General features: G+C 35.9%; 1 protein-coding gene across 1 annotated transcript; it reads right to left on the bottom strand.

Moving 5' to 3' along the window:
• Positions 1-1,060: 1,060 nt before the first annotated feature.
• On the bottom strand, positions 1,061-22,848 carry LOC106945627 (gamma-aminobutyric acid receptor subunit rho-1-like). The gene is made up of 10 exons (XM_015029439.1): positions 22,733-22,848; positions 14,137-14,187; positions 13,936-14,042; positions 11,760-11,827; positions 10,499-10,722; positions 8,647-8,729; positions 6,464-6,604; positions 5,585-5,737; positions 3,591-3,787; positions 1,061-1,687 (listed from the first exon to the last, which is right to left on the bottom strand). Exons 1-10 carry the CDS (start codon positions 22,837-22,839, stop codon positions 1,385-1,387), a joined length of 1,434 nt encoding a protein of 477 aa, XP_014884925.1. The 5' UTR covers positions 22,840-22,848; the 3' UTR covers positions 1,061-1,384.
• Positions 22,849-23,605: the final 757 nt, after the last annotated feature.

Genomic DNA, 23,605 nt, shown 5'->3' with positions numbered 1-23,605 from the left:
CCTTCACAACTCTGACTTTAATATTCTGAAATCAGAATTCTGAGAAAAAAAATAAATAAATCAGAATTACTTTTTTCAATGGCCCTAATCTTCTTCCGTAGGCATCTCTATTCCATTTCACCAAAACTTTATGATAAAAGATAAAACTATCAACTAACAGGTCAGAGTGAACCTCAAAGCCTCACGACAGCAACAACATAGGAGATCAGCTTCAGTATAAAAAAAATAAATGAACATGAAATACAGATGTTTTAAAAAATACTAAAACAGGTGTTTGGGATTTACTTCTTATATATTCAGATATTTTAAAACCATTTTCCTAAACAGATTGTCAATAAAACATTTGCACTGATCGAAAGTTTATTTAACATAAACTGAGTCATGATGCAGAAAATCTGGAAATCTACCATGAGAACTGAACATGAAAACTTTGACTTATTGGAACAAAATTTGTTTGGAAAAACTCAGAAATTTTAAGACTAATTTCAGAATTTTTTGAGAAAAAAAAAACTAATTTTTTTTTAATTTTGAGATTTTCAACATTTTCTACAAACGTAGAAATTTCTACGTTTCAGAAGTCAAATTTAATGACTTTTCAAACTTGCAAAATTTCTAAAAGTCAAATATTTCTAACAAGTTCTTTTAAAGCTCAGAAATTTTCTTTTTTTTTAGAAAATTGCTGAGATTGATGAAAATGTACCCCTTCCCTCCCTATCTACAATGGCCCTAATGCGATGTTGTAAAATATAAATATTCTATTAGATATCAAAATCTCCATATCGCTATAGAAATATTTTAACATGTAGCATCATGACAAACTTCACATGAATGTGAATTTAAGTAAAAACTGAAGTTTTTATGAAGTCAGAATTAGAGGTATTAGCAGATAAATTCCCTTAAACCTTGGAAACAGGAGTTCATTTAAAGTTTTTTTCCACTTTACTGTTAAATGAGTCGATTCTCTCCCAGCAGACCTGAAAACAGCGTCACTTTGCTCCTGAGGCTTTCCACGTCTTTGTTGATTGTCATGCCCAGTTTTTCTGCAGAGCGGAAATTTTAAAAAAATGGCGGTTTTCCACTTTTTTCACAAAGTTCAACGTTGTCATCGACACCAGACACGCAAAAGCACACGGATTTGACGGAGCGATGAAACGGTGTTCTCAACAGTTTTAAGTGGCTGGGGCAAGAAGGCAAAAGTTTTCCATCTGTTTTTGATCCCCAGTTTATCCCCTGACAGAGCATCGGTTTAGCTTCTGCGCTAGCCAGCCGGCTAAATGGCCTGCCAGCTAGCTAGCCATCCGGCTGGCTAACTAGCCTGCTGGCTATCTAGCCGGCTAACTAGCCCGTCGGCAATCCAACCGCGTTCTATTTAAAGCATCCCAGTTTACGAGTATATGGACCAGTAAATGATGTTGAAGAGGATGTACGCGCCGGGGAAGACGACCCGGGAGTATTTGTCTATGGCGTGGGTGTCTATCCAAATGTTGACGTAGCTTCGGGACGCCTTCACCTGACCCGTGATCTGAGGGTCGTTCAGCGCCACCTGGGCCAGGATTCGCTCCTGGCGCCCGCCGTTCTCAGGTATCCCATAATTCCCCGTGGTGTTGACGTCCATGGAGCCGTAGCCAGTGATCTGTGGGTCGATCATCATCTCGTCGGGGTTGCCGATGCCACATGTGCACGGCAGCTAAATATAAAAGGTAAAACGTGCATAAATCACATATATTTAAAGGTGATCAACTCTTTAGTCATTTCATAAATGTTTTGTTCAACATTATTCTTAAATAATGAGGTTTTAGTCTGGTCTGTTCTGACGTTATGAGTATGACAGGGTATTAGGGCCATGCTAAGAAAATAAAAATTACAAAAATAAAATATTTTTATGAGAATCATAGTTAAGACTTTATTCTCGTAGTATTACAACTTTATTCTTGTAGTATTTCAACTTTATTGTCATACGACTGCTCTTAATTTTATTTGTTTATAAACATTAGTATAACCCTAATACTCTGTTGTATTTGAGCTCCTTTCGGAATAAGCTATTTTAAGGTGTCTTGCCACTTTAAATCCAAATAAGCTGCTGCAGACCATGCCCCTCAACATTTTCACTCACACATAAAAATGTCTGCAAAAAAATGTGCAATTACCATACATCTTTGAAAAGCAGAAGTGGAGCCTCCTACACAACCTACAAGAATGGAGCAAGTGGGTCCTGGATGGCAAGCCAACAACAAAATATTTTTCTTTGCCAGGAGTAAAACCGGCTGACTAAACCTGCTGGAACTCTGTTTGGGTTGCTAGGTAACAGTTGGAACTTTGCTGAGGTTGCTAGGTAACAGATAGAACTCTGCTGGGGTTGCTAGGTAACTGGCTGGGCTTCACTGGGGGTCACTCAGTGAGGGGCAGTGCCATTACATTCATTCCGTAGTGGCATTACAGTCCGTAGTTTAATTTTCCAGATACCAAAAAGCATTAACTTATTGCAAAAAAAAAAAAAAGCTGAGTTTTTTTTTTAAGCACTTGGGATGTTTTTAGAAGCAGTAGAAACCCAAATGGAAGAACAAAAAGTGAGTTGCATAATGTGTTCCTTATTGTCAAAGGTAATAAATAAAGTGTGCTTATTTCTGTATCACACTAAGGGCATTGATATGAGTTTGCTGAGGAAGATTTATTGAATATGTTTTTGCTGGAAATGTTCCTCGAGGTATGTGGGCAGTTTGGCTCCATATGCCACAACATTTGGCACATGAAGAATAGCAGCTCCGCATTCCCAGAAATAATTTACCGTAGCCCTCTGAGGAGCTTAAAGAGAGACGATTCAGAAAATATTTATCTGTTTATTGGCAACGAACATGAATCATTAATGCTCATTTCTGCCAGTTTGGAAATATTTTCCCCACAAATCAGGTCAGCCTCGACTGATGCATCAATGAACTTGATTTAAATGTCTGAATTTAAACAGGCTTTCTTTCATCACAGTAACAAAACTTAAATTTTTCCTGTGTTTTCTAATCTGATGTTGACTAAAATGTGCTTTTTAAAACATTATAGTTTTGGTTAAAAAAATGGATTGTGTTTCTCAGCAGTATTAATGAAATATTGAAATGTCACCAACTTATTAACTGCAACTGCACAGATTGATGTTGACAAATCTCATAAATTGTGTGTAGGCAAATATTTCAAGTATATGAAAACCTTATTTTTTAATCGCATTCCTTTATACATTTGGAAAATATCCCAGACCTTTGTAGTAAAATTAACCGAGTAAAAAAACTCCAGGCTAACTAGAAAACTAAAGCAACTAGAATGTGGAACAACATTTTATTTTGTCTTTTGAACTTTTATCTCTGAAATCTCCAACTACCTTAACTGGAACGCTGTGACTTTGGGTGTAATGTCAAACCCAGCTCCAATTTCCAACTTTGCTTTTTTGTGTTTTTTATGTTCACTTACAAAACCAACATTAAATATTTAAAAACTCTCTAGTTTGAAAAATGTTGCCATCAGATCAAAATCATCTTATTTATATTTCACAGCAGGCAGGAGACATGGAGAAAAATCCAACAAACGAGCAAACAGAAATAACTTACTCTCTCCCTCAGCTTCCTCTCTTTCCTCTCCTGCACAGTTGAGAGGTAGTTCACAGCCGCGTACTCGATCACCGAGAGGAAGACGAAGACGAAGCTGACCCAGAGGTAAATGTCCACGGCCTTGATGTAGGACACGCGAGGCATGGAGGCGTTGACCCCGGTGATGATGGTGGACATGGTCAGCACTGTGGTGATACCTGAAGAGAAGACGGTTACAAACTTCATGAGAACATCAAATATGTCGATCAACGTTTCATTTATTATGGTTCATTTACCAACAGGTGGGTTTTTATTTTTTCAGGCAGACTTGTGAAGACACTGTTGCAGCAATCAATGCAATGAAAGATAAACGCATGGACGAGTTTCTCTAGATCTTGTTTCAACATTTGTCCTTAGTCCTGGAAATGTTTTTCAGGTGATGGAAGGCTGATTTTGTAACTGCCTTTATGTGACTGAAGGCTCAGGTCAGAGACCATCACTACACCCAGATTTCATCCTGATCTCTAGTTTTCAGCTTTAATAACTGCAGCTTTGTGCTTTTACTAGATCGTTCCTCTTTAGGTCCAAAGACAATCATTTCTGTTTCTGTTCAGCTGGAGAAAGTTTTGGCACCCCCACACATTGTTTTTTTCTAACCATCTGTTTAGTATATCCTGTTTGTAACCTGAGCAAACGAGAGCATTTAGATTTTGAATAGGATATCCTAAAAGTTACAGTTTAATATTTATTTAGATTATATTTAAAAATGATGGAAAAGGTGAATTACTTGAGGTCTAACACTGTTTTTGATGGAGGAATAGCTCAGATTCTTTGAGTTAGACATTTTTATGTGGATGTTTTCTTCAGCTCTGACTCTCAGAAGAATCACATCAGTGTCTTATACAAAAACCCCTGAAGGATCCAACCTTCCTGAAGACGAAAAACCTTTTAGCTTTATGAACAGCCTCTGCATTTCTTTTCTCCTGTTCATTTATTTCATGTTGCAGCGTTCATGACCTCAAGAAATAGGATTTTTATCAGATTTTTCTCACTTTATAATCCTGTAGCAAGGTGCAACATTACTATGTTTTAGGATGTGTAATGTTTAAAGCAGAGACGAGGCAGTAATTTTCACTGTTTAAAGGTATAAACTTATTTTGGATTCATTAGCATGCCACATTGAAACAGTTAGATACAGAGTTCATGTTGAGTCTGATCAGACAAATGAAGACTAATCAGGTCAGAGGGGGGTGGTGAACTCCCACTCTGCTAGTTCTGCCTATAATAAGCTGTTTTAGGGCCTCTTGTGACCAAATATGCTGCTCAACTTTTACACTCAAATGTGAAAATGGCTGCAAACATATGTGCAATTATACATCTGTACATCTTTGAAAAGCAGAATTGGAGCCTCCTGCACAAACAAGAAGATGGCAAGTAGTTTCTGGATGGTAAGTCAACAACAAAACACTTGTCTTTTCCAGCAGCCATTGTACAGTGCATTCGGTGGTAAAACCAGCTGACCAAACGTGTTGGAACTTCACTTGGGTTGCTAGGTAACGGGCTGGGCTCAACTGGGGTTGCTAGGTAACAGTACAGAGTGACTTGACTAGACCAGACTTTTGTTCTCCAATTTTTGGTAGAAAGAGGGAAAAAAAAAAGAGAAAATATGATAAATCATGAAAAGTGAATTAACTGCTTTATTGCGTAATGCGACAGTCCTATAGACTCAACAATCGGGACGTTTTTGAAACAGCTCATTTTCCAGACACCAAAAAACATTAACCTGTTGCCAAAAACCGGCTGGATGTTTTTTTTAACCACTTTGAAGTGGTAGAAACCCAAATGAAAGTATAAAAATGCCAATTATGCATAATAGAAAATGTACCAATATCAAGAGATATACATTTAATTTAGTGTATGTAATATTTGCAGCGTTGGCAATAAAACACTCGAATCATGTACCTAAATTATTGAGAACGCTTTAATCGAGGCTATTTTTAGTAAAATATATCTACCTAGTGGCACCCTGGCAGGCACGGCCCTGCGATCGATCCAGAAGGAAACCCAGGACAGCATGACCATCAGCGTGGCGGGGAAGTACGTCTGCAGCAGGAAAAAGAAGATGTGGCGCCGCAGGGTGAAGTGGATGTACAAACGGTTGTACCAGCCTGCAGCACAAAAGAAGAGACGGCGCCAGTTATTCCCACATTGTCAGGCAGCTGATGAGCCGTGTCAACACTTCAGGAACTGTCCCTGCAACTTTGGCAGAGAAAGATGGCACACAAAATCCTTTTCATGCGCAGAGTCGCTGGAAAGTGACATGTGGCTGTGTGAACAGTGCAAAGCTTTCAGTGGGTTTCCTGCAGAGCACAGCAGGTTCACAACAGCCTGTCTGCTTCAGTTCGCTGCAAGGATTATGGATTCTTCACTGCAAAAACACAAAATCTTACCAACTGTTTTCTAGTGCAGACATCTTGCTGCACTTAAAGTAAGACTGAAGTATCTTTCAGCAAGTTATAGAAGCTTGTTTTACGTAAATAATTCCTTAATATTGATGAAAAAGTTCTTGCTTTATTTTACTGATAATGCAGGAAAAATGTCTTAAATGAAATAATCTGAGAATGGAACAAATTTTTTCATTAATAAGGAATTATTGACTTAACAAGCTAATATTTCTTGCTGAAAAGTTATTTTATGTTAATTTTACCTTATTTCAAGTGTACTAAGACATTTGTAGTAGAAACTGGACTAAAACTACTTGATAATAGTTTGCGGTTTTGCCGTGTTCTTCTGTTTCTGCTCTGCAAACGGCGGGTTCTTGTATGAAATGCCCGATTGTTTTTGTTCAAAGTGACATGAGAAATGAAGTTTTAATTCAGGTGTGTGGCAGCTACCTGTGCTGCTGTAAAACGCCAGCTTTGTGGTGGTGTGAAACTTTTGGATCAGGAACTGGGACAGAGATATTCTGTCGTCCGTGTTCAGAGATTCATTTCCTTTCTTCCAGTACAGCATCAGGTCGTCATCTGTGTACGCATCTGTTTGGGGAAATGTAGAAAATTTAAAACATTTTTAGTTGCAAAACAATTTTAACCCATTTGAATAATAAAGTGAACTTGGATCCAGGGCTAGCTAAGCTCGGTTAGTGGCGTTTAACACTTATTAATTTCCCTTTTGGATCAATAAAGTACTTTTAAATTTGAATTAATGCACTAACTCTTTGGGTACCTAGCAACAACCTCCTGAGGAACTTGTTACCTAGCAACAACTTGTGCAGCAGCAGTTTATAATTTTGCTGCTGTGCCTCAGAACTGCTTAAAAATAAAAACTGCAGAGGGAAAACAGGAACAGTTATGCCAACTGTTTGGCAGTATTTTGGATATTTAAAACAAAAAACTAATCAATAACTATCAATAGACTGATATGAAACGCCCATTTCATCAGTCATGATACATTTTGCGACCATATTGTCCAGCCCTACATCATGTATATAAAAATACCAGCAGTCTTAAGAAATTAAGAAAATACTTGTGTTAAGAAACAGTGAATATAGTAACAAGGTTTGTTGATATTTGAACAAACCTCAAAGTAAAATCTAGATGTGTTTCAATTATTGGTGCGAAACTGTGGAATAAATGATAATCTCAAATTATGTGCTTTTCTGTTATTTGTAAAATTGTGTTTTATTTTGTTTCCTTTTTTGCAATGTAAATTTACATAAAGCTAATCTGAATCTGGATCTAAATGTGAACTACCATCAACAGGCATTACGGACTCTACCTGCTATGTGATATCTACATGCTGCTCTTTATTCAGCGTGAAGTTTTACATGAGACGGACTTAAAAGTAAAGCGGCAGAAAGTCTTAAAACTTTAATGGCGCAGCAGATCTGGGGTTTCAGGGAATATCTGGTATGCAAAGCGGACATGTCAGTCTCAGCGGGGGGCAAGAAGAAAGCTCCTGAAGTGATGATATTAAAAATTACTGTCAGGCAACATGATCTGTGGAAAAGAAATCGACAGGAATACTCTGGAGTCGGGCAGAAATCTTTAATGTTTCTGATGAGGGGAAATTTTACTGCAAATATGTAACCAGAGTAAAAGTGTCAGTTTATCTGACTTTATTTCAGTTTGGAGTTATCCTGTGCTGCAGGTGCTTTAATTCTATTTTCATTAATTATTTATAAAGGAAACCTATTGTGCAACATTCACCTTTTGTACGTTTTTGTACTTCCACTTCAGTTCGTACTGCTCCTAAAGACAGATCGTGCACTTTACAAAAACAACTGCTTTTTGGCAAGTTATTTTTTTGGTATCTGGAATATGAACCATTTCAAAAATCTATGGAATGTAACTTGACAAATCAGCAGGCACTGTGCCGTGACCTAGTGACCCCAGCAAGGCCCAGCCCGTTGCCTGGCAACCTCAGCAGAACTCCGCCCGTCACCTAGCAACCCAATCTGATTTCCAGAACATTTCATCAGACTGACTGTGTAATTGGCTGTTTGCAAGTATTTCTTGTCCAGTTTTTAGTGGAAATCTCTTAGTACATTTAAACTAACATAAGTAACTTTTCAGTAAGATTTATTAGCTTGTTTTAAGTCAATAATTCCTTAATATTGATGAAAAACTAGTTACACTGGCAGATTATTTCACTTATAGCCAGGGAAAAAATGTATAGCTATATCTGAAATAATCTTAGTGTATCTAGTACTTTTTAAGATCAATATTAAAGAATTATTGACTTAAACTCCTATATCTCGCTGTAAAGCTACTTGAAAGTAACTTTGAGTTTTGTACTAAGACATTTTCACTAGAAACTAAAAATATGTGATAAGATTTTATGTTTTTTTGCAGTTTAACATTAAGTTCTGAGAGAGAAATTATCTTGAGAATGAATGCTGTTTTAGTTTTTGGTATTTCCAAACAAAAAAGTTGAAAATAGATCATAGTAATCATTGGCTGAGGCTCCAAAATAAAGCAGCTTATTTCATCTCACGTCTTATCTTAAACCCCAGCTGTAAAACAAAAGACCCAGGTCTGAAATGTTGAACTTTGCCCCTGGAAATCATTTCACTCACAGCTCTCAATCTCCAGTGAGCAGGTCTGGGTGTCCAGGGGGAAGCGGCTCAGGTCCATGTTGCACATGGCAGTGACTGTGACCCTGCAGAAAAGACAAAGTGGATCCGCCTTAAACCAAGACAACAAACCTTCATCTGAATATCAGATGAGAATCACTAAACCTGGAGCTGCTCTGTTTTACAACAAGGAAACTAATTAGTGTCTTGTATTGCTGTGTTAAAAATTTCCTATTACCTTTTAAAATGTAATCAGTATTAATTATCTGCAGGTGTTAAAGGGGTGAGTCATTTCACTATCATGACTCACTGACTTACAAAAGCCTCCTTGATTTATCTCCACTGTGAAACTGTGAGATATCCTTTATATTCAAACAAGACCTGCAGCTCAACAAAAGTCTCTCAGCCTCCATTTCACCTGCAGTGCTGGCAGAGGAACATCCTATTCAAAGCACCTTTCACACTTCCAACAGTGGTTCAAAAGCTTTAAAATGCAATTGAGGGTTTTCTAGAGCAGCATAACCCAATTAAAATTGAATGTTTTAATTTGAGTACATTTATTTATATGGGAAAAATCCAACATAAAGAAAAAAGTTAAGTTTTTTACAGTTAACTGCATCACAATTATTGATCCACCTGTTATTATTAATGGTTTATACATGTACATTTTGCCAATACTCAATCTCTCTGCATCAGTGGAGACTTTTGACCCTAATTATTGGTTGAGTAAACAAGAATCATTAGTCAAAATATTGTTTTTATCTATTTGAAAGTACTATTTTTAAATCTTCACCCAATTCTACCATAAGTGTGCTTTATTGTTGCCACCCTTGGTATTTTAATTTCTTAAAAGGATCCCAAGACCAGTTGCATGGTGATTCAGTTTAATTTAAATCAATTCAACAATACTTTATTAATCTCTAAAGGGAAATAAAACATTGTTCTAACTTATATTAGCACCATTTCTTGGACTTTTGTGATGTTAATAGTTGTTCCCAGTTCAAAAACCACCTTGTTGCTATGGTTACGCATCATAACAAATGCCAAAAAGTAGCAAAAAAAGAATCTGCAAAAATCCTTCCAGCTGCATATCATCCAAAATCAGAGGGAATAGTTGATCAAAAAAGTAATATTTCTGCCAGAACCAGAGAAATTCAAGAAAAAATCAGGATGAGGGTAAAACAATGCGACTCCAACCAGCTTTATAACAAAACTAACATGAAAACTATGTTGCCCACCACATGTAAAATTACCTTACTAAAATATGTTATGTGAAATCGTTAGGTATGATGTAGCATAAATAAAAAATGTAAAAAATAAAATTACGAGAATAAAGTTAAAATGTGAATCAAGTCATATGTCAAGAATAAAATCAGAGTATTACAAGAATTGAGTTGTACAAGAATAAAGTGGAAATAATACAAGAATAAAACTCATATGAAAATAAAACCAGAATTTTTGAGAATATAGTTGCAATATTACAAGAATAAAGTCATAATATTATGACTATTCTCATAATATTATGACTTTAATCTCATAATTTTTTTTTTTTTTATTTCCCTAGTGTGCCTGATGATATTATCAAAAATAAAGCCATATTTTTAACCTCACCAGTTAAATGTTCTCAGACTAAAGGTTGGATTTTTTTTTTTAAGTATTGTTCTCAGATTATTTTACCTTCATAAAAAACAAGTTAGCTTCTTACATATAAGGTCCCAGTAAGGAAGATAAAGAAAACAGCTACACTGAAAACATGTACAAACTGTTGCATTAGATGTGGTTACACACCTGCATCCTTACTGCTCTTTGCTTTATAAATTAGACAGAAGAAGAGTAAAAATAAGTTTGTTCTTACCTGAGACTGTAGAGCACGTTGCCGTCAGGGTAAACTCTCAACATGACGTTATCAGTGGTGGTGTCGTGGATGAATGAGCGCTTAGAGTGAACAAAAAACATGTCAGGAACCCAAATCTTCTTCACCAGACGACTGTCGAAAGTCATGCTCTGGTTGTTGGTGCTGGGAAACGACAGCCGCTCATCTTTCCAGTAGTGACGCAGATACAAAGTCATGGTGAAGTCCTGCAGGAACAGAAATATTAAACAAAAACTAATAAAACATCAAAATGTTTGTCCTCTTGGCAGGACAAACATTCAAATTTGTCTCATAAGTGAAATTCTGATGAGATAAGACACAGATGGGCCACAAAAACATAACTTTTTATTTAAATTGACTTCCTGGTTTAGATGTAATCTTCCATAAAGGTTATGGATGTTAACTGAAAAAAAATGATACACATTTCATTTTCAGGAACAACCTGTTGAAAATATGCTTTAAAAACTCTTAACATTAGGTTAGCTTGTGTGATAAAATGTAAAACAAGCTTTTGGACAATGTTTACATTTTGTTTTAGCGGTTTGCATGTTTTTTTACCCAAAACATTAATAATCTCATTAATGATGATTCTAATAGAAATTTCAAATCTATAGACTCAAACTTTCTTACTAAAATGGTTTCAACTATTTCAAAAAATTTCAATATATAATTTTAGAATATGGCTGCCAGTTACATCCGATCAGTAGCTGATAGCAACATCAACGCTAACACTAACGGCTAACCAAATGTGCAACACATTCCAAACAAAAGAGCTTATGACTTCCAGCATCAGAGACACAGAAACACGTTTATTTTAGTGATGTCATCAGACATACATAGTTCTCATGTGACGTCACACTTATAGGAACTTTGTAGTTGACAGCCATCTTGGTAGGTATCCAAACTAACTGTTTTGACAGTTTATTGTTGCTATGACAACAATAAACAAGCCACAAGCCTTGAACTAGCTCTCTTCTAATTCCTACCTAACTTATAAACAATGTAAGTACATTACAGCTATTAACTTTGTTTCATTCACGATTTGTGCTGAGCTTGCCTACCAAGATGGCGGTTCAGTGGCACAGATCACTTCCAGTTTAGTCCATTTTATTTTTTTTTTTTTTTTTTTTTACCATTACATGGAGTTCTTAATGTCCAATAAATGAAGTGTAACCTGTAATTCATGACTTCTTTTTTAATTTAAAATGATTTTTATGAACCCAAAGAGCTTTGTCATGCTTACCATATCCACCTCTGAGATGGTGTCAATACTTTCCACCTGAACGTCAACACCAACAGGTATTGGAGGACCTGAAAAACAACAATTTCAAAATATTATTTTCTGCTTTTCTAGAAGATAAGAAACAATGTAACTAAACACGTAATCATTGCGACCTTTTACCTACAAAAGCTCTCCTCTCAGCCAGCCAGCTGATTTTACGGTTTAGTCGAAATAAAGTTTTATTTTAGTCATTAAAGCAGCTTTCTAATACATAATTGTTTTTTTCTGACCTTCCAAACTAATGTTGCTTAATTTTTCTTTCATAAAACACACCATTACTGTGCCTAATGTACTGTCACTATGGCAACGCCAGGGCAGGTGAAAAACCTTTTTGGGGCCCAAAGCAGATTTTCATTTGGGGCCCCGAATACTAACATGTCAACACCAGATACCTCATCATTCCCACGCTTCTCTATGTGTGTAACATACCTGCTGTCATTAACATAATTTGTAATTAACTTACATCATACCAGTGTTACTACAGCTGATGATTTTAACTTTACAGGAGAAATAAACTTAAAAAAGAAATATTTAGGTTTGCAGATTGGTATTTAAATGTGCCATATTACTTTAACTATTTGAAAGCATCACTTGTGGTTTAAATTGAAATTACAGTTAACAAGTTTGATATCTTATATTTCCCCAGCAATGGCAGCAAGAAGCAAGAAGAGATTAATCTATTATTTGCATAACAACTACAATAAAGAAATTATTTTCTGTATGTAATAGCATTTAGTTTGTGTTATTCAATGCTATTATATATATGTTTTTAGTATTACATGTACTGCTGTGTTGTTTATTTTAGATTATAATAGGACATAAAAGTTTGAGTTAGACCACTGTACACAAAAATTATTCTTTTCACTAAGCCAAATCTTGATTATTTTTAAATCTTCAATCAGCTTTTATTCTTACAGAATGGTAAAAAAAAAATGTTTTATTATTATTTTGGCTACAATCTTAAAAAAATTATTTCTGTGTTGATTCTAGTAACGTTTATGCTTCAGATGACAAAACTTTCATTGAAAAACTCTAAAACAGATTGTATTTTTGAGAAAGTAGCTCATATTCACTGGATTTGTTTATTTTTTTATTGAAACAGCATTAAAAAAAAAACAATGGCACAGACACTAGCATACAGCAAATGCTCGTGCTACAGCTGTGACAGTCAGGCTTTGATTTATCTTTGACCTATTTCAGCCGTTGTACTCTGCATCATCAAATTCCCACAAGCAGAAAACAACAATCAGGTCATAACAGATAAAAGCTGATGCAACACAACTCTCTTTTCCTCTTCATGCTTCACATTGGACATCACAAACACGATCCTGCAAAGCATCACTTTGTGTTTGTAGATTGTTGTGATTTAAAAAAAAAATCAAGCACCACATGTTGCAAATTAAAAGCGGTCACGGCTGATTTGTTGCTGCTAAAATAGGCTTTTGTTTTTGCATCAAAGGAGAAGCAGCACTGCAAAAACACACAACCTTACAAAGTATTCTTGGTCTAGTTTCCATTGAACACTTGGAATAAGACAAAGCTAACTTGTAACTTGTCAGCAAGATGCAGGAGTTTGTTTTAAGTTAATAATCCCTTAATATTAATGAAAAAGTTCCAGTTCCATTGCAGATTATTTCACTTAGAGCAAAACATTTTCCCTTGCTATAAATGAAATAATCTACCAATAACCGACTAATACAGTATTGGTAGATTAAAAAGAAGCAGAACATTTTCGTCGTTATTAAGAAATTATTAACTTAAAACAAGCTCCTGCATCTTGTTGAAAAGTTACTTAAAAGTCAGTTTTGTCTGATTTTAAATTTACTAAGATATTTGCTCTAAAAACTGGACAAGAATTACTTGCTAAGATTTTGTGTTTTTGCAGTGTAAAAGATAACAAATACATTATATAATTACTGTCTTCCAGTCTGTGTTTATCTTTGCATAATCGTTCAACAAATCCTTCCAGTGGAAACAAAATGAAAACATGAAGCAGAGCTGCTGCTGATAATGGCGTTCTTAAGGTTTCAGGGAGATTAGAGCCTGCGGGACTAAAAGGTAAAAACAAAAACAACGAAAACAGAATAACACTGATTGGATCTTAGTGTAGTGTTTAATTTCTAAAGTAGTTTCCAACCTCCAAACGCCGGCCTCATGGTGAAATCGTGATCATCTATTCTCAGCAGCTGCTCAGATTTTGTCATCGGGTTTTTCGTCAGGTCTGGGCTTCGTTTGTAAATTGGACTATTTGGAAAATAAAAGCAAAATGTTTATGAAATATAAACTTTTAAATGATCTAAAAAAAAAGGAAAGAAAAGGCATTTTTCTTTAATTTTACCTTCCAGACTTCTGACCACCTCCTCCCTCCATTCTGATGTCTCTTCTTGATCTGGTGATTCAAAACAGAAAACATTATGACAGATTCATTAATATTGGTGTTTTTTCTATCGTTTTATCGTTCTATCGTATTTCTTTTGTTTTTACAGTTTTGTCACACTTAAATGTTTCCAATCAGAAACACATTTTAATATCAAACAAAGACAACTCAAGTAAATACAAAAAGCTTTTTACATTTTATATTTTATATGTTACAGAAAACAAATCATTGTAATCACAATGGATCCTTATAACTTTGGATAAAAGTTAAAAAGAAGCAGCTAATATTTTTAAATTTAGATATAATAATAAACAGGTTATTAGCTGTCTTTCATTTTCTTCCTGGAATATTTGCATTTAATTTTCACAAAAATAACACTAAAAGTACTAATATTGGTTTTTTAGTTCTGATTTTCGTGCCATTATGTTGGGATCTTTTTTTTTTTATCCCACAGAAAAAGAAGACCTATTCTGTTTTTGCTAAATTTTATTATAGCTTTATTTTAACTTCTAAACATAGAAATTAATGTGTGACTTTTAAAAAATGATAGCTAGTTTATAGTATAGTTGATATTTATCTAAAATTATAAGCTGTCCTTTTTCAAGATGTCTTGTGACATTTGCAGCTGTGAATAAGTTTTATTTGGCTAGCCAGGGAATATAAATCCCCAACTCAGCATTTACACTTACACATGAAAATGGTTGCAAACAAATGCACAACTATGCAACCGTACATCTTTGAAAAGCACAAGGGTAACCTGCTGCACAACCAACAAGAACGTGACAAGCAATTTCTGGGTGGTAAGTAAACAACAAAAACACTTGTCTTTTCCAGCAGCCATTGTGCAGCAGTAAAACCAGCTGACTAAAATGTGCTGGAACTCAGCATGGGTTGCTAGGCAACAGGCTGGACTCTGCTGTGGTTTACAAATTACTTACATAAAAATACAAAAAGTATATTTTTTCCAAACAGATTACTCAAGTAAATGTAACTAGTTACTATCTAATTCTGGTTATAATACGTTGCAGCCAGTTGGTAAGTTTTGCACCAAGTGACCAAGGTGTTACTTTCCAACATGGCCACCAGTCTCTTTGTACCTTAGGTATACATTTTTAGGCCATGAGCAGAAAGAGGGACAGAATAAATGAAAAAATAAAACCCAAACTGGATTAATAGAGTAGCGCTGTGCTGTGACAGGCAAAGCCAAATCCCTGTCGACTGAAAACGTGCATTAAGGAAATGTCAAAGACGGAGCGGAGCCGAGACGCAGAGACTGAAGCAAACAAAAGAGGGAATAAAACAGAGCGAAATGAGAGCGAAAGAACAAGGTTTCATTGGGTTAAAGCTGCAGCGCAATCGGTGTTGGGCCAGTGGATGCTACACATCCACCCAGCAGCTGGCTCTTAATCCTCTTGGCAGAAATGCCTCTGCAATCCCCTCTTTGCTGGCCTGCGGCACATGCAGGCCGCCTGTCCGCTGCGTGGTCCACATCCACATCCACGGGAATACATCACTGCTGAGGCCGTACCACGGTTACTGTGCCAAATTTGTGCAGAGGTCATTATGGACGTGTTTACTAGCAGCAGGCCTACAAATAACAGCAACTGAAAACAGCAGGATAACTGTAAATAAAACACTTAAAAGGCAAATTTTGTATTTAATCCTACTAAATGTTAAATATTGAGAGAATTATAAAACAAAAATAAATAAAAAATGGCTTTGTCGAAAGCAGAGATATCTTATCATTTCAGAGTAATTTTTTTTTACAAAGGTCTCCATATGTATCTTTCTTAAAAAGATGCGAATATAGGAATTCTAATTTAAATCTCAGAATTCTGATTTTTCTGAAAATTCAGAGAAAAAAGTAAAAAATCTTTATTTTTAGTACCATCATCCTAATTCTGCTCCTTAATAATGAATCTGTGGCTGCATGCTAACTAAATATTTAGTTTGAAGCTACAAATCTAGCTAGCTAAATAAGTATTCAGTTTGTAAATTAAACAGTTAGCTTCAATATAAATATTAAGGTAAGGTAAGGTAATTTTATTTATATAGCACATTTTCAGCAACAAGGCAATTCAAAGGGCTCATTAAGCTATTAGGTATTAAACTAGCAGGCTAAATGTTTAACTTCAGTCTATTTAGCTTTAGACTGAAACTAAATTTAAGTGGATAGCTTGCGAACCAAATATATGGTTTGGAGGTAAATATTTAGATCTCTAATTAAAAATTTAGTTTGAAACTGTGACATTTATAAATGATTAAATACCATGGTGAAAATATGACTGAAAATTATCCACCATTTTTTCTCTTATGATGGGATAAATAACTCAAACTATTTACAAACAGAAAATTGCAAGAGTTTTGATTAATCTCCTTTAAATAAAAAACAAACAGGCTAAATTTGTTCAGTTTGAAATGGCAAAAATTTTGCCGTTGGGTCTTTCCCTTCAGAAAGTGGATTTTTAGCATCTCCACTATGAGCCGTTTTCTCCTCTGCTGTTCTCCTTCTGTGGGTTTCGTCTTTCCTGACTTTCCAAACCCAGCAGCACTCAGTCGCTTTGGGGATTTCACAGTCAAGACAGGAGACAGGTGATGAGAAACAGAGGAGGGGAAGAGTTGAATCCAACATAAATGTCATAAATTCAAATTGAATTCACAGACCCTGCATGTGCCAGCAGGGAGATGTTTGATGTGAGGTGACTTTTAATAGGTGCAAACAAGCTGCGTTTCCATTACAAATATACGCAAAATTTGTTATTCCATTAAAAAAAAACAATAAAAAACACCGTTTTGCAATTGTGGTATTTCCATTAAATAAAAAATGCTATTAAAATCACAAGTGAATAATTTGTTCATTTGATAAGTTGTTAAAAAACATGCAATGCCATAATCTTCCAACCACTTCCTGTCGTCTTCTTTGTCGTTTGTTCCAGTAGCAGCATCCTGTTGTTGATCACATGATCCATGTGATGCCAAAAAATGTTTTGCCAAATAAAACAAAGTCTATAAAGCCAAGAAACAACACCTCATATTAGCTCCGAAAAGATTTATTATGTCTCAAAATTGATGCATTTTCATTAAGTCAATTTATTTTCGTAATTTTATGGTTACTGGAAACACAAGCTGCGTTTCCTTTACAAATGTATGCAAAACTTTAATATTTTGCTAACATCAAAAAACCAATTGCAATGTTTCCATTGAGTAAGAAATGCAATTAAAATCACACGTGAGTAAGTTTGTCTACACAATATATTGTTAAAAATCATGGAATGCCATCATCCTCCAGCCACTTCCTGTTGTCTTCTTCTTTGATGTTTCTGCCAGAAGTAACAACCTGTTGTTGATCATGTGACTCGTGATGCGAAATAAGTGTTTCCATTAGCATTATGAAATAAACCAAACCACTTCATCCTAGCACAAAAACGTTTTATGCGTTTTCAAAATTAAGCAAATTTAGTAATAGCTTGGGTAATTTTAAGATCAACGGAAACGCAGCCAGTGACGCTCTTAGTTGATAACACCATATCTGTGTCTCCATTGACTGTAAAATTGCGTGAATTGGAATTCTTAAAATAAATTTGCTTAATGAAAACACTGCAATAAAAAAATAAATGAAAGGTTTTGCATTAGGATGAGGTTTTTCTGTATCAAAATGGTATTTTGCAAAACTGCAATGGAAACTATTTTTACATATCACACATGTCACATGATCAGCAACAGGATGTTACTACTGGTGGAAATGATGAAGAACACAATAGTAAGTAGTTGAAGGATGATGTTTTTAATTATTTATTGCGTGAACAGAAGTATTCTTGGATGATTTTAACTGCCTTTGTTATTTAATGGAAACACCGCATTTGAGAAATTGTGTTTTTTAGCATCATATCGACAAAGTTTTGCGCACATAAAGGAAAATTAGCTACTGACATTTAAAGATTACACACCAGTTTGGAGCTGCATATTCTGTCATACTAATAATAATTTTAACTAGGTTCTGCTCATACTTTAATGATCGTCTCATCATCAGAGCAGCTTTTCTTTCTTTCTGAAATCTCACCAGTCCATTAACTTTGACCCTTTTATCAGGATCTCTGCACACAGCAGCTGTTTGTTAATTAAAACCTATTTATTTCCCTCAGATGGAGGAGAACCTTAATAATGAACTTGTTTTTCTGATCTATAAAAACCAGCTGAAGCATAAAAAGTGATACTGCATCTAAAGGCAGGGGAGGATTATGATTTGACAGGGTTTGTTGAATATATTAAGTGGATGCTGATAGCATTTTGAGGCATTCAGCGCTGTTCTGGCACACTTTGGGGAAATCTTATCATCTTCTGCAGATTTTAATTCAAAGACAGCTTCTCACTTCAGGCAACAGGCTGCAGCTGCGCTTAGTGCTGATATATTTTTAAATGACAAGCTGAGAACGCTACTGTGTATTTACCATCCACATAGAACTTTCTCTTCTTTTTTCCCCACATTTAAAGTTGAGTGTTGCTTGTTCAAAGTGCTTATTTACCTGATGCCTTTGCAGAAGTTGTGTTTATGTTTGCACGGTTTCTGTGGCAACCAAACTGAAAGCGACGCCTGAAGCAATTCCAGGAAATGCACTTTTTACTTATTACAAAATGATGCAATTATATCTGAAGAGCTTTAGGAAGGGATGCCAGAGTTTTATGCCACTGTATAAGACAAAATTGCAGCATTTTCTTTCCATTATTTTGTTCTTGTTTTATATGGCACCAATTTATACCAATTTTAAACTACAATTTCATTCAAAAACACTTTATTAATAATAATAATAAAGAGAAACTAAATGTAGTTCATCCAAGTTTCCTCATAGAGTTGTTGTAGAGTTTAGCTGTGGGCAGGAGGGATCTCCTGTTGCTGTCTGTACTGCAGCGTATTAAGGAGCCTGTAACTGAAGACACTCTATTATAATGTACCTGTCTATGCTGCTAGCTAAAAAGCTAGCTGCGCTAACCCTAAATCTCTAATCATAAACATTAGTTCTGCTAATGCTAAAGTGCTAACTTCAGTTCATATTACATGTAGTCTGTTAGTTTGTTAGTGGAAGTTGCCCACAACTGTTCATAATGAACATTTTTTTAACTTTCTATGTGTCTCTTAAAAAATCTACAATAATCTTATTTGTTTTGATCCCATTCGAGATAAAATTATTGAACTGGACCTTTTCCCGCCAAAATAAGCAGTTAAAACTAAACAATTCAATCATGTACATACAGATTGATCTGAATTTTAATATAATCCTGTTTAGTTTTTAACTGGTTCGTGTACAGCAGAGGTTCCCAAACTGTGGGGCGCGCCCCCTTGGGGGGGGGCCGTGTCCTTGCAGGGGGGGCGCGGGAAGCCGTCTGGATGAAAAAAACAAAAACAAAACATGAACACTGTATGCGCTGGGTTTTTACCTTAGAATGGCCAACTCTCTGTTATTCCTATGTCCTATGTAGAGGCTTCCACACTTCCCATATTTGTGTCCTCTGTCACTTTTATCTGCAGTTAAAACTGTTTAATCCGTTAACATGTTGTAACCTGTTTTTCCGAGCCGCCTTTAAACGCAACATGAGCGCTACGACGCTCGCGCTGGGTTTACACCTGTGAAGGAGACCTGCTGCTGCTGTGCGGAGCTACGTAGGTTTGTGTTAGGATCACGGCAGCAAACCAGCAAAACGCAAAGAACTTTTCACAGTTTTTCCCTCCAAACTAACCGACTGTTGAGTAAAGCTGTTGGATGCAGGTAATGTTAGCTAAAAGATGACTAGCTAGCTAATATCAATACAGAACCTTAAGCTTAACAAGTAGCTTGTAGGCTACCAATGTTGGTGTCTATTTTCAGCTACGTACATTCATTTTGCCCCCAAAAAAGTCGATGCCCCCCCTCACACGCGTCGTTTCAACCAGACAGTCATTTGTAATCCATAGGGGGGTCGCAGAAAATGTTTGGGAACCACTGGTGTACAGTACTATCTGGTATGGTTTCTTGGTCAAAAGGGACAGAGTTCAAGAAAAACTTTGAATAATTGTTGAGAGAGGATCAATACATCCATTGCGATCTACCTATCGATCACAAAGGTAGTCCGGATAAATCGCATGACATTTTAAAAAAGATAAACGTATGCCCATCATTCAGCCCGTTACTTCATTGATATAAGGGACAGTTTTACCAGTTGGTGGCGGTAATGTTTGCTTCACTTGTTACACAAACGCCATTATAATAAAGAAGAAGAACGGACGCTGACAAACACTATGTCATTGCGCATGCGCAAACAACGGCGCTGGGTGCAGCAAAACGAACTAGATGGCTAGTTAGCTCCAGTTTTTAGCCTTCGGCTCTTCTCTTAAGAAATAGATTAAAAATAAGTAAGGGAATACTTATAGGACTGGAATACGTGATCTGACACCAGTAAGTTGATTTTTTGTTTGTTTTTGTGAGCGTTTTCTCTCGTCAGTGTAAATTTGTAAATCTTCAGATGGCAAGAATTAAGTATCAACACTCCGCCTACACGAGACGCTGGCTGTTTTAATTAGCTGTCACAGTGAATGGAGGAGGAGAATTTAAATTACTTTAAAAAGTTAGTTTGTTTTATTCTGAAAGCTTTGGTGACAATTAGAAAAGCTTGATCATTAGATCAAATGGCAGACTTGTTTTGAAAATTGGGAATGTAGGTAAAAAGGCCTTAAACATTAAAAGCATTTATTTTCCATTTTTAATGTGAAGTGCAGACAGAAAGGCAGCTAAACTCGGTGAGCTTTAGCTGTGCCCTACTTTAAAAAATATTTCTAAATTTTATTCAGACAGCTAATACTCTCACATCCTACACCTGATACTTAGCAAGACTTAATTATTTAAACAATATTTCTTAATATTCCATAATAAAAATGCAAAATAAGTGTAAAAATGGCTATCATTATTCTTAGATCTTTGCAAAACAGGAATTCTGAACATTAATGGAGCTTCAAAAATGAGAAATTGGTTAATTCAGGGAAGAAAATTGTGAATTTTATAAAAACATGTCAAAGATTTATTTATTTTTGTCCCCAAATGATCATAAGGCTACCTGCAATGGACATAAACCTTGATATATTCTGACTGCAGCTAAAAGTTGATCAGATTAAATCCGACAGTTTATAAATTATTTTGTTGATCAGATGACATTAGCTTTTAAAATTAAAGTAGTTTTTAAACATAAATGATCCGAAGGCCAGAGGTCAGTCCTGAGACATTACTTCCAGTCATTAAACTGGAAACGCAGATGTTTCATCGACTGATCCAGTTTAGACCCCAGTAAAAATGTTTAATCCAATGCACACATTAACCAGACTGCAATTAGCCTAAATAATCACCTGGAAATGACATTGGCTACAACTGCAGCCGGTGGGGAAACAGTCATTATCTGCCCTGCAGCAGTTGTGGGGCAAGCGAGCTTCGTCCGGTCGTACATAAATAGAAGTAGGGATTTAGGTCTCCCTCTCTCATCTGGCTGACCTGCTATCTGAATAAGTCTGTTTTCTGAGGGGAGGGAGCGTCCAGGTGATGCAGGGAAGAGGGGAAGACACTGTGGATGCAAAATAAACTACGAATGGGGAATGAAACTTTCAGTCTCTGTGGATTTTCAGCTTAAATTATTTGTTTTCTTTCTATAGCTTTTCCTACAACGGCGCATTAGGGCCATTGTAGATAGAACAAAGGCATCAATGTCCGCCAAAAAACACTCAGAAATTTTGAGATTGATCTCAGAAATTTTCTAGAAAAAACAAGAATATTTACAAGCCTGAAAAATCATAAATTTGCTAAAAATAGTATATATATATATATATATATATATATATATATATATATATATAAATCGGAGAGTAATCTCAGAAATCTTGGAAAATTTTGAAAATTTCTGAGCTACAAAAGTTAAAAAAAATTGCGAGAAAAAAATTCTAAAATTTTGAGATTGATCTCAGAAAAAGTCTAGAAAAAAGAAGAAAGTGTCTGAGCTCTGAACAGTTTAACATTTGCAAGACAAAACCTCAGAAATTTTAAGATTAATTTCACATATTTTCCAGAAAAATTTCAAAATTTTTCAGAGCTTTTAAATTTGAAAATATTACAAATATTCTAAGTTTGAAAAGTGGAAAATTTTAGGCTTTTTGAGCTCAGAAATTTTCTTAGTTTTTTATACAATTTCTAAGATGAATCTGAGAATGAATCTGAGTTTTTTTTTCTCGCACATTTCCAGCTTTTTGGGTTCAGAGAATTTTCTTCTATTTTTTTTTTTTCTAGAAAATTTCTGAGATTCTTTTTTGCAAATGCTAAATTTTTGGAACTCAATTATGTACTTGTTTTTTCAAAGAATATTTCTGTGATTAACATGAAAACTTCATAGTTTTTTTCTTGCAAATTTGCAACTTTTGATGTCAGAGAGTTTCCTTGTTTTTCTATAAGATTTCTGAGATAAATCCCAAGATTTCTGAGTTTTTTGGTTGAATATTTCTCTTTTTTTCTATCTGCGTCGGCCCTAATTGTCACCTGTGGGTCGTTACCTGGTTTGTTTGTAGGGCTCCAGCTTGTGACCTCTTGGCTGAACCATCTTCGCTACTGTTCCTGCCATCCAGACGCAGAAAAGCATCAGAACCGTTTCTGCCTGCATGGCTCACATTCCCCGGACCGCTCCTGTCAGTCAGAATCCGCTTCCCACCGGGGTTTCCAGCACTCTGCCCTCCTCAGACATTCCCTTCTCCAGCGCCGGAGGAGCCGATAAGACGGAGGAAAACGGCAGCAGCAACCCGGCTATTCTCCGCGCTGAGAGGAAAACATCCTACTGTGCTTAATCTCCACAGTGGGAAAAGCAATTTTGACTAAACCCGTAAATCCTTGAGCGTCAGATGGTACAGATTTGATCCCTCCAGCGGCGGATGTGCCTGCCTCTCTGCTGCTTTCAGATACCCTGCACTCTGATGCGCTCTCCTCCACTTATTGCGCCGCCCAGAATCACCAATTCTCGCAGTGATGCGGCGCGCTCGTTTGGAAGGTCAGGCACACAGAAGCAGAGAGGAAGCTCTTTGCTTCAGCAGGATCCGGAGAAAAGATGCTTTACATTTACACATTTCAATGCCAGCAGAGGTTTGTCTTCTGAATATTGCTGCTCGCTGCGTTATTTTTCAATACCTGAGTTTCTATCCACCATAACACTGCGTAAATTGTAATTACAAAAATAAATTTGCTAAATCGAAACACATCAATTTGAAAAAACCTCAAGTTTTGGCACTAGGATGAGGTGCTATTTTCTGTTTGGGCTGTATCAAAATTTATTTCACAAAATTGTAATGGAATCACTTTTTTCGCATCACACAAGTTGTGATCAATAGCCAGATAATACTACTGGTAGAAACGACAAAGAAGACGACAGGAAATAG

The sequence above is a fragment of the Poecilia latipinna genome, unplaced genomic scaffold (genome assembly GCF_001443285.1).
Source record: "Poecilia latipinna isolate Pla-1442-1.1 unplaced genomic scaffold, P_latipinna-1.0 Scaffold153, whole genome shotgun sequence".
NCBI classification, from domain to species: Eukaryota; Metazoa; Chordata; class Actinopteri; order Cyprinodontiformes; family Poeciliidae; genus Poecilia; species Poecilia latipinna.
The sequence above is the reverse complement of the archived record's forward strand: the minus strand, read 5'-3'. Positions and strand labels throughout refer to the sequence as shown.